The 12053-nt window shown below is 47.4% G+C and overlaps 1 protein-coding gene across 1 annotated transcript in view; it reads right to left on the bottom strand.

The window, feature by feature from the left end:
- Positions 1-863: 863 nt before the first annotated feature.
- The window catches only part of lmf2a (lipase maturation factor 2a), a 30053-nt gene continuing 18863 nt past the window's right edge, over positions 864-12053 (bottom strand). Inside the window, exons 9-14 of the mRNA XM_038811645.1 lie at positions 11389-11485; positions 8212-8394; positions 7359-7527; positions 5185-5296; positions 4437-4542; positions 864-2319 (exon numbers count right to left, since the gene is read on the bottom strand). Coding sequence (XP_038667573.1) covers positions 1990-2319; positions 4437-4542; positions 5185-5296; positions 7359-7527; positions 8212-8394; positions 11389-11485 — 997 coding nt within the window. The 3' untranslated portion in view covers positions 864-1989. The remainder of the gene's footprint in view (positions 2320-4436; positions 4543-5184; positions 5297-7358; positions 7528-8211; positions 8395-11388; positions 11486-12053) is intronic.

Genomic DNA, 12053 nt, shown 5'->3' on the forward strand with positions numbered 1-12053 from the left:
ACACTATGCCAACCATTCAGACAGTGGGGTTACATCTGAGTAATGGACTGTTTCAGGAACGGCTGTTTGAAGTCTGTCCTGTGCCCAGGGGAATGCAAACTCAGTGAATGACTTAAGACAGAAATAAGTACTTTCAGGAAGGTTGGGAGGGGGCTTTTGGTCTCTTTCAGTGTAATAATGAGGTGTCAGTGAGAATAAGGTGCAAACAGTCGGGGACCAAGCTTTAGAACAGAATAATCAACAGTGGGTGAGATGGTGAAGAAGAAGAGTAATTCAGAACAGGAGGGAAAAAAAACAATTTGCTAAACAGCAGATGCAATTAGAGAGAAAAGCCTTCACCCCAGTCTTGTCGTTAGTATGGGTACTGGAAACCAGTACATCTGTTGTAACAGTGAATAATACATCACTGAAAGTAGGGTCACTTGCAGTTCTCCCTTTCAGGGCACAGAATTGCTTTAAGTGCGTGCACCAAAGTTTTGATCGCTGCTCAAAAGGTATCAGAGAAATGGGGGGCTATGCCATTTCTTCATTCACCATGAAAACCAGAGGAAGTTACCCAACTCAGGAAACAATGCCTGCTGGAGGAGTGAGCCAATATTGTATCATCTTATAGACAAGGGATCCAGGAGTGTGAGGAAATGAGAAGTTTATAATTGAAGTGTTGATGCAGAGATACTGTACATTTCTGTGATTCGCGCCTCAGACATTGTCTCATTCAGCCTGAGCTTCTCACTTTGACACACGCTAGGATTCCAAACATCCCCCAAGTACTCCGGGACCTTGCATTCAGACCCTGCACCTGAAAAAAATTGTATATAAAACTGTACAAAACCAGAATCCAAACAGTTCCAACACCACTGGAATACTTTAGAGCAGGGATTTTTTTAATTGCAGGAGAATTTTGACATTTATCTTTAGCACAAGAGTATCACGGACAATTCTCAAATTAAATTGGATCAGGAGAGCAGCAAGCGCCCATTAAATGGCACACAAGACAATTTCCCCAGAAATCAGCACCAAAATCTGGAACATGCTGACTGAGTGCGTGCAGGGAGAAATATGGCTAGAATTAACTATGAGAAACTTGCAAGTCCAATCAGAATCGAGCTACAATCCACGACTGGAACACAATGGAACCAGATGGATTTCCTGGTAGGTTACTGACACCTGGAGGCAGAACTGCAACACTGCAGCACCTTTCCTGACCAGGCTGTCAACACTGACTGTTTACAGGATGTTTAGAGTCAGAGTTTGACGTCACGTTGGTGCAGATGTGGGCAACCTAACGAATCACACCTGATTCAATTGGGAGAGGGGACGAGAAGGGCCAAGAATGACAACGGCATAACACCGGAATATATAACAACATGATCCTGGTCAGTGGAAGATTTTAGATGGTCTTCAAAAGGGAGCCACCCTCAAACCCACTCAATATACAAAAAGCAAACACCAACCAAAGCATTGAACAAAATTCTGATTCAAGAACCACTGAACCATTCCAATTTGGTCATCAAGTTAAATCCTTCAATCAGATACACAACTTAGTGTAAAAAGAGGTAATAAAGTTATACAAAGCACTTAGTTAGCCCACAGTTCAAAACTGTGTGCAGTTCTGGATCTCCATTATAGAAAATACATTAAAGCCACAATACGCTCAGTGTAATTTCATCATTGATTCCAGGAATAGAAGCTATAGATTTGAGGGGATAAAGATATCACAACTGTTCCCAAAAGAGCACAGAAGGTTAAGAGGAGATTTAATAAAGGTGTTTTTTTTTTAAATAACCATCTGCTTCTACGTCCCACATTAGATCCCAAGTAAACGGCAGCCTAGGATCAGATGGGATCACATCCATCATTTGGTAGTTCTGACACGCAGTCTGGCAAGAGAACCTCTTTCATTCTCAAATGAAGAGCAGCAGAAATGGGAGGGAGAGAGTTAGATATAATAGAAAAATATAAATCAGTTAAAAAAAAAAAGACTGATGATTACTTTCTTCTGCGAACGTTCTCTGGTGACTGTTCCTCAGTGGGAAGACGCACTTTTCCCTCTGACCGTCGAAATTCCTTCCTCCTCCCATCAGCATCCACCTCCCCGCCACTACTCACATCCTTGCCCTCCGGTCTCTTCGAACCAGGTTTCAATTGGCTCCCCTTGGCTTTGCGGTTTATTAGGGCCTTGAGCAGAGAGATGAACAACACAGCAAAGTACAGGCCCCAGACCACCTGCTCCCCAGAGTAGGGTTCCACATGTTCCCGGCTCAGTTTCAGGATGGATGGCAAGACATCTTTCACAGTCCGTTTCGGAGGCACTTTGTCCTGTGAGAGAAACAATAGTTAGTGACGGGAATGTGTGGCAGGTATGACACAGACAGACAGGTACAGCACAGGACCACGTGGGTTAGATACAAGAGTAGAGAGAGCTTTACTGTGCATCTAAGATCTACAAACAGGCTGCTCTGTTCGACCCACATTTTAGTCTGTTCTTTCCCCACAAACATTCTTCCTGTCACAACTCTTTATTGCTTCCACCATTTTGGCAACAATTTCCAGGGCCTAATTGTTACCTTTTGAACAATGGCCTCCAGTCCCTTTAGCTCCTCTATCTGTCTCTCTCTCTCCCACTGCCCCCCAACAATTTTCTAGGCATCCTGCAGGAATACCAACTTTTCACTGAAAGAGTCCCTATCCACTCCTACTCTGCTATACCGAGCTGAACTTGTTCTTACATTGGACAACTTCACCTTTGACTACAACCAGTTTCTTTCAGGTAAGAGTCGCCATTATGGGAACTAATGTAGATCCAGGCTAACCCTTTTAATGGGGAATGTGGAATATTCTTTGTTCCAGTCCTAGTCAACTCCTTCCCCCTCACTCTTGTACTTTGATGACTGCATCGCTGTCAGTTTCAGTTCGCTCCCCGAAATGGAAAACATCATGGGCGGAATTCTCCGCTCCCGGGAAAAATCGGGAGGGCCGTCGTGAACTCGGCCGAGTTTCGCGATGGCCTCGGAGGCCGCTCCTCGCCCCTTATTCTCCCCTCCCGACGGGGCTAGGAGCGGCGCTCCGTAAATCTCGGCCGCAGGGTCGTCGCGCCGAGAATGACGCGGCCAGCGCGCCTAATGACATCAGCCGCGCATGCGCAGGTTGGCCGGCTCCAACCCGCGCATGCGCGGCTGACGTCACGATGCTGACAGCTCGAACCCGCGCATGCGCGGTGGCCGTCTTTCCCCTCAGCCGCCAGGCAAGATGTGGCGGCCTGATCTTGCGGGGCGACGGAGGGGAAATAGTACGTCCGATTGAGACGCCGGCCCGACGATCGGTGGGCACTGATCGCGGGCCTATCCCCTCCCGAGCACAGTCGTGGTGCTCATTCCCCACCAGGCCCCCTACAAGCCCCAAGCGGGCATCTCCACACCCGTTTCACGACGGCAGCGACCAGGTGTGGTTGCCGCCGTCGTGAAACGGTCGCGAACGGCAGGCCGCTCGGCCCATACGGGTCGGAGAATCGCCGGTCGCCGTGAAAAACAGCAAGCGGCGATTCTTCCGAGCGGCGGAGCAGGGGGGGGGGGGGGGGGGGAGAGAAGAATCGCGGGGGCCGTGCGAATTTTGTCGGGGGGCCCTCCCGCGATTCTCCCACGCGGAGGGAATGAAATTCCTTCATTCCCTCCTTTCTCCCTCACGTGGTCCATCTCCAACTCTTCCTTTCCTTGATTTCTCTATCTCCATTTCTGGGGAGAGGCAATCAATCAATAAATAGAAACCCACTGAGTCCCACAGTTACCTTCATCAGGAATCTTCCCATCCCACTTTCAGTCAGGACTTATTTTATTCTACCAGTTTTCAATCACATCTGTTCTGCCACCTTTTACATTAATGCTTCCAATATACCTTCCCTTTTCTTCAAGCAAAGACTCCACTTCACCGTGGTTGGCAGGGCTCCATACCCCGCCTGCTGCGTTTCTTGCCTATCTGTTCTCTTCTAGTCTATTCATTTCCCTCCAGTAGCACAATGGGAGTCTGGTGTCCTCCAGTTCCAGTACAGAAGGTACTTTACTCTTTGCCGGTTCCTCTCCACATGTCTCACACCTATCTTCTCCCACGTGTCATATGGGCCCTATGCACTCACCCTCAACTGTACCAAGCTCACCCTGGCACAGGATGGTGTTACATTGACCAAGTGCCTAATCTCACTTCACAGCCCCCTCATCCCACCTACATGCCCAGCTCCTCCTACCACTTCCGCTTTACCTCCTCAATTGGCGCTTTCCCTGTGCCCACCAGCCATCCGTAGCCTGTGTGCAACCGATCAGCACATGGCTGCCACCGGAGGTCCCAGGGAACTTTACTCTGTATCTAACCCATGCTGCTCCTCGCTGGGAGTGTTTGTCTGGACAGTTTTGGCAGTCAGCTAGTGTGTGCTTTGCAGTCCTCACCTTGAAGCCATGTTCACGTAGCAGCGATTCCAAGTTGGGATCTCCTAAAGTCACCGAGGGGAAGAATTCGCCCCCGTGTTCACGAGTCCACCAATCATTGAGGGTGCTGTGGGAAGAAAGGTTGGACAGTGAGAAAGGGGAAGTTGGCACAAATCAGCAAGGGCAGAGAAGGCAGGGAGCGAGGGCAGAGAGCAGGGAGAGACGCAAGGACGGAGCAGGCAGGGTGTAAGGGCGGAGCGAGATGAGATGGAGAATCATATTAGCGATATGTAAACAGGTCATCTGGCCCAATCAATCCACGTTGGGTTTTTCCCTCGTGTGTGTCCCAAACATTTTCCGCACCATATTCCCACAGCCCTTTATCCAAACCTGAATGAGAAATTTCTCTTTCCCTCCCCCAACACTGCATTATCTTCCTCACTGACATCATACTCTCTCTCTCTGGCAAATTGTCATTCCGTACCCCAGCAATGCATCCATTTTCTCCCTCTCAACTCCAGCACTACATGTGCTCTCCCCACACATACACTACACACACTCTCATTCCTTCCCATTCCCCCATTGCCATGGTGCTGTCAGCACATTCTTGCTTTCAGCCCCAAACCTCAGGATCACCAAATGATTTTTTTCTTTCCCCACCTGTTCTCTCCTCTTCTTGAGACTATGTGTCTACTTTCAAACTCTCTCTCAGAACAAAGCACACTCATTCACCTTGGCAGCTGTATGTTGCACTAGCCTAATCACTCACCTGCCGGTCTTATGTATGGTATACCAGTACTTGTAGAGCTGGGCCCGGATGTAAGTGGGGGGTTTGTTGCTGAAGGCATATTTGGTCTCATCCACTTGCACCAATCGAACAACTGAAAATAGGAAACAATTAGAAAATGAAGAGCTGACAGGGGGATACTTTAAAATTGTGTGATATCGGAGCAGTTTAACAGCAAGAGCTACTGGACCAGCACAGTGTAACAGCAAGAGTAGCACAGTGAGGAATACCACAAGCAGGGCAGTGTAACAGGGAGAGTTACTGTGAGTGACACAGTGAGGAATACCACAAGCAGGGCAGTGTAACAGAGAGTTACTGTGAGTGACACAGTGAGGAATACCACAAGCAGGGCAGTGTAACAGGGGGAGTGACTGTGAGTGACACAGTGAGGGATACCGCAAGCAGCGCAGTGTAACAGGGAGTTACTGTGAGTGACACAGTGAGGGATACCACAAGCAGCGCAGTGTAACAGGGAGTTACTGTGAGTGACACAGTGATGTATACCACAAGCAGGGCAGTGTAACAGGGAGTTACTGTGAGTGACACAGTGATGTATACCACAAGCAGGGCAGTGTAACAGGGAGTTACTGTGAGTGACAGTGAGGGATACCACAAGCAGGGCAGTGTAACAGGGAGTTACTGTGAGTGACAGTGAGGGATACCACAAGTAGGGCAGTGTAACAGGGAGTTACTGTGAGTGACAGTGAGGGATACCACAAGCAGCGCAGTGTAACAGGGAGTTACTGTGAGTAGCACAGTGAGGGATACCACAAGCAGGGCAGTGTAACAGGGGGAGTGACTGTGAGTGACACAGTGAGGGATACCGCAAGCAGCGCAGTGTAACAGGGAGTTACTGTGAGTGACACAGTGAGGGATACCACAAGCAGGGCAGTGTAACAGGGAGTTACTGTGAGTGACACAGTGATGTATACCACAAGCAGGGCAGTGTAACAGGGTGTTACTGTGAGTGACACAGTGATGTATACCACAAGCAGGGCAGTGTAACAGGGAGTTACTGTGAGTGACAGTGAGGGATACCACAAGCAGGGCAGTGTAACAGGGAGTTACTGTGAGTGACACAGTGATGTATACCACAAGCAGGGCAGTGTAACAGGGAGTTACTGTGAGTGACACAGTGATGTATACCACAAGCAGGGCAGTGTAACAGGGAGTTACTGTGAGTGACACAGTGATGTATACCACAAGCAGGGCAGTGTAACAGGGAGTTACTGTGAGTGACACAGTGAGGGATACCACAAGCAGGGCAGTGTAACAGAGAGTTACTGTGAGTGACACAGTGAGGGATACCACAAGCAGGGCAGTGTAACAGGGAGTTACTGTGAGTGACACAGTGAGGAATACCACAAGCAGGGCAGTGTAACAGGGAGTTACTGTGAGTGACAGTGAGGAATACCACAAGCAGGGCAGCGTAACAGGGACTTACTGTGAGTGACAGTGAGGAATACCACAAGCAGGGCAGTGTAACAGGGAGAGTTACTGTGAGTGACAGTGAGGGATACCACAAGCAGGGCAGTGTAACAGGGAGAGTTACTGTGAGTGACAGTGAGGGATACCACAAGCAGAGCAGTGTAACAGGGAGTTACTGTGAGTGACACAGTGAGGAATACCACAAGCAGGGCAGTGTAACAGGGAGAGTTACTGTGAGTGACACAGTGAGGAATACCACAAGCAGCGCAGTGTAACAGGGAGTGACTGTAACTCACAAGCAGGGCAGTGTAACAGGGAGTTACTGTGAGTGACACAGTGAGGAATACCACAAGCAGCGCTGTGTAACAGGGAGTTACTGTGAGTGACAGTGAGGAATACCACAAGCAGGGCAGTGTAACAGGGAGTTACTGTGAGTGACACAGTGAGGAATACCACAAGCAGCGCAGTGTAACAGGGAGAGTTACTGTGAGTGACAGTGAGGAATACCACAAGCAGCGCAGTGTAACAGGGAGAGTTACTGTGAGTGACAGTGAGGAATACCACAAGCAGGGCAGTGTAACAGGGAGTTACTGTGAGTGACAGTGAGGGATACCACAAGCAGCGCAGTGTAACAGGGAGAGTTACTGTAACTCACAAGCAGGGCAGTGTAACAGCGAGTATCTCACAAGCAGGGCAGTGTAACAGGGTGCAAGATACTCTGCACTCACCATTTTTCTTTCCCTGGAGAAGCCGATGGATGAAGCTGGTGAACCAGGGGCTGTGTCTGTGGTCACCAAGGGCAGCAAACCACATCTGCCAATCGAGTCGGGGCTGGTGCGGGGCCACCAGAGGAGGGGGCACGCTGAGGTTCCCTGGCTTGTACATGAATTCAATTTCCTGAGAAAAGGAAAACATCCGGAATATGGGATCAGACAAGAGGAGGGGCCAATACCAGTCCGAGTTACTGAGTTATGGGGTTAGGGTGGAGGCATGGGCTTGGGTAGCGGGCCCTTTCCAAGGGCCGGTGCAGAATCAATGGACTGAATGACCTCCTCTGCACTGTAAAATTCTATGATTCTACCACACTTACAGCACAATATTGGGAGCAGCAGGGTAAGGGATAAGACCACAAGATATAGGAGCAGAATTAGGCCATTCAATCCATCGAGTCTGCTCCACTGTTCAATCATGGCTGATATTTCTCATGCCAATTCTCCTGCCTTCTCCCCGTAACCTTGATCCCCTTATTAATCAAGAACCTATCTATCTCTGTCTTAAAGACACTCAAGTGACTTGGCTTAGAGCAACTGAATCACCCCACTTACATGCCAAGGATTTGGGGGACTGTGCCCACTGATAGGATGTGAATTGGTGGGGTTGTATTCCACATACAGCACAAGGGTTGAGCAGGGTTGTACTCATTCATGGTGAGGATTGAGGGGGGCTGTACCCCTCTCTCAGGGCAAGGATGGTGGGGTGCGTGCTGAGTCACTGTACGACTTTGTAATGACTTCTCGCGCTAAATTGAAATCTGTCCCGTCACACTGTTCCCATTCCTTTCTTCACTGGCATGAATCCTACCGTCCACCTCTGGCCATCATAGCTTCCTTCCACCACAACCTCCAGACGGCCTCCAACTCCTGTCATTCGCCGGAACAGCCCATAGGAGTTGACCAGCTGGTAACGATCAACCATATCATAAAGCCGCCGGATCTCAGGCCTCAAATTGGAGCTGGCTTCATACTCGATGAAGGTGTATGGGACCTGGAAGAAGGCAGGAGGTTAGACCATCAGCACCCTGAACTCTCAGCAATCAATCGGCAACATACCATACTAAGAAGGTGGGAGAGACACAACACAGTAAAGCTGGATTGGGGAGGGTTCTCTTGATCTGTAGCTCTGTTGGTTATGGCAGTAAGTTTATATCCAAATACTTTAAAAAAAATAAGCTGAATGTTTCTTCTCCATAATCCTTTCAAGCAGAATACCAGATCTCTACCACACACTGGGTGAAAAAAATTCTCAACTCCTCTCTAAACCTTCTACCAATTACATCATGTAAATGGCTAGGAAGGAAGTCAAGGAGCCATAGGATGAGACAGAGCTAATAGTCGATATCTACCTTCCCTGGTTATTTACCTCTTCTGCTAAGGGAAGCAAGTGCTCAATATCCCACTCAAACTAGATCCTTTAATTTTATACAACTCAATTAAATCCCCTCTCATCTTCCTCATCCTCCTATAATCCAAAATAAAACCCCAATCACAGTCTTTCCAATCTTCCTCTTAGCTCAAATGCTCTATTCTTGACAACATTCTTGTAAGCATCCTCTGTCCCCCTCGAGTGTGATCACACCTTTCCTATGAAGTGGTGACCAGTAGGCAGAATCTTCACTGTGGCATAGTAGGAGAGCTGTTGTATTGACTTTAACTTCTCAGAAATTTGAAAATCATCAGTAAACTGTGGTTTGAGTCCCATAAATTGATCCCTTGAGTATTCATCCAATTCTCCTTAAATATTTCCAGTCTCTCTCACTCTTTGGGTCATCCATTCCACATTCACCATCTTTTATGAAAGAGCTGAGTCTAGGCCAGTACCTGAACCAGTCACTACTTCTGGAATTTGTTCCAACTTTGAGCATGTTGTCTAGGTTCATCCATTCCTTCCAGATTCTCATTGGATTAACCAACTGTTCCAATTTCACTACTCTTACCCAATGCCAGCCTGCCACCCTCCTTCGGAGCAACAGATCCGATCTAGTCACCTTCTCTCTGAGTAATCAAATTATGATTCTTCACCCACTAGAAAATAACCAATCTCAACTCTTCACTTTCTCAAGAGTAAGCTGGGTCGATAATATGTCAAGGACAATAGGTGTGTTTGGAAAATAAAGGTAGTTTTAAGGGATTTATATTTCTATTGGTAAACATTAGGAATAAGGCATAGTTTTAATTGGGCTTAATTTAATGTTTCTGTGCCTGGAAGGGTAAAACCTATAGTTAGATCCATGCTGGACAACAGGTGTTTGTATGTGTGGGGGTTGGCTAAGTTCCAACTGTGGTTCTATTGTGCTGAGAGAGTTATGGTGTGAAGAGTAAATATAAGTAAGTTGTTAAGGGTACTTTCCAGCAGGAAGGACTATCCTTCGTTCTTAGCTTTAACTGGAAAAGCAGAGCAGTTGGAGACAGGAAACTGGGGAGCGATCAACTCAACTCTGCTGGGAGAAGCTGGACCCGACAAGGGAGTTGCAAAGATGCAAGCTTCCCAAGAAACATGATACAATCCAGTTAACCAGGAAATTGGGAATGCTATTTTAATACAGTCTAGGAATTGAGGGTTAAAGCAATCGTGAACAGTTAAGACAAAGGAATACTAAAGGGGTTGGTGTAAATCCTGGACTAGATTTACTGTTAAAACTAGTGTTGACACTCTGTTTAAAAGCACCATTTGTAAAACCTAAACTGGAATTCGGAATGCAAACCTCTAAAGAAAAACATTATTGTGAGAAAATATTTTTTCTTTTTTGTTTTTTATAAATTTAGAGTATCCATTTTTTCCCCCCCAATTAAGGAGCAATTTAATGTGGCCAATCCATCTACCCAGCACATCTTTGGGTTGTGGAGGTGAGGCTCACGCAAACACGGGGAGAATGTGCAAACTCCACATGGACAGTGACCCGGGGCCAGGATCGAACCCGGGTCCTCAGCGCCGTGAGGCAGCAGTGCTACCCACTGTGCCTGCAGAGAAGATTTTAAAGTGTTATTTTGGGAGTAGAGTTTGGATACTCTCATTTGACGATCATCTGGGGGGATCTGGAGGAGAAAACCGTAGACACTAACTTATGTTCAGAGCGGAGTGCGTGTTATCTGACCACAGTTATCATGTGTGCTTAAAGGGGACTGTGTTAATGGGATCACTGTAGCTTTAGATGAATTTTGTAATCCGTGTTGACTTTAAAATCTGTTTATTTGTTAAGCTAAGGGACAGTGTAGGGAGTAAAGGAGTATTGTATCATAATCCAACTATTCATGCTTAATAAATGTTTTTTCCGAGATGTTAAAACTAATTAATGGCCCTGTGACTCTTTTTTTCATAAAACGTGGATGATCAAAGTAAGCGCTAGTGTTTTTTGAGCCAGGGTTCCAATCTGGTATCTTCCCGTTCAGTTAGAACATAAATGGGGTGGTAACAGGTATGCCGAAGCCAGGCGTGTTGTGGGGAACTGACCTCACTAATTCAAGGCTGTTGTTAAACTGTGTCAGCTGTGGTTCAGTTGGTAGCACCGTCACCGCTGAATCTCTGAAGTCTATGGGTTAGAGTTGCACACCAGAGATATTAGCTCGAAAATCTAAGCTGACACTCAAGGGTGGTAGAGGGAACGCTGCACTGTAGGCGGTGCCGTCATATAGATGAGACATTGAACTGAGGTCCTCTCTCAGGCAGACAAAGATACCACGGTACAATTTTGAAGAGGAACCTGGGAGTTATCCCCAGTGCCTGGCCAATATTTAGCCCTCATTCGACATCAGAAAAAATGATCAGGTCATTTATCTTATTGTCTGTAGGATCTTAGCTGCTGTGTTCCCTACAGTACAACAGTGACTATGCTTGAAAAGTACTCTCTTGGCTGTTAAGAACTCGGAGACACCTTGAGGTGGTGAAAGGTACGACAGAAATTCAGTCTTTTTTTTTTCTTTAATGGAGAACCAACATTTTCGAGTGGGGGTGTCCCATCTCCAGCCAGCAGCCCTGACTCACCAGACTAATGGCAAACATTGCAGCAGCAGCAACAGCAAACAGGGCCCATTGAGAGGTAGCCCAGAACTTGGCGATAAAGCCTTTCACCATCAGAGAGCTGCAAGAGAGAAACAGAGTCAGCGTTAACCCAGGGGGCGAGGGGACAGTGCAACTGTGTGTGTGGGGGTGGATGTGGGTAAAGAATCAAGCAAATGGGGGCTGGAGTTTGGGCAACAGGATCCCACAACTCGGGCGTACAGTAAGTAAATCAGCAGAGGGGCCTGCAACACGAAACCCTGTAAACTGGGCAATGTCACAAACCAGGAATGAGAACAAATAGAACAGGTAGGGGCACAAACAATGTTCTCTTCCAATTTTTCTTTGCTGTGTGCACCCATACAGCTTAGAGGACACTGGCTGAAGTGGATCAGAGTGATCTGGCAACATTGCCAAAAAAACAGATTATCTGCTCATTTACATCCTTGCTGTTTGTGGGAGCTTGCGGGATGCAAAGTGACTGGCTCACTTTCCACACAAGGAAACCCTCATTGGAGACCGGTTAGCTCAAGTGGCTAGATGGCCAGTGTAGTTGTGTTCAATTCCTATTCTGTCTGAGGGAGACTTGGGATTTTTCTCCTCACCATGCTCCTGAGAATGGAAGGTAGTGGAAGAACACCACTAACAAA

This window comes from Scyliorhinus canicula, chromosome 11, assembly GCF_902713615.1.
Source record: "Scyliorhinus canicula chromosome 11, sScyCan1.1, whole genome shotgun sequence".
Taxonomy (NCBI): domain Eukaryota; kingdom Metazoa; phylum Chordata; class Chondrichthyes; order Carcharhiniformes; family Scyliorhinidae; genus Scyliorhinus; species Scyliorhinus canicula.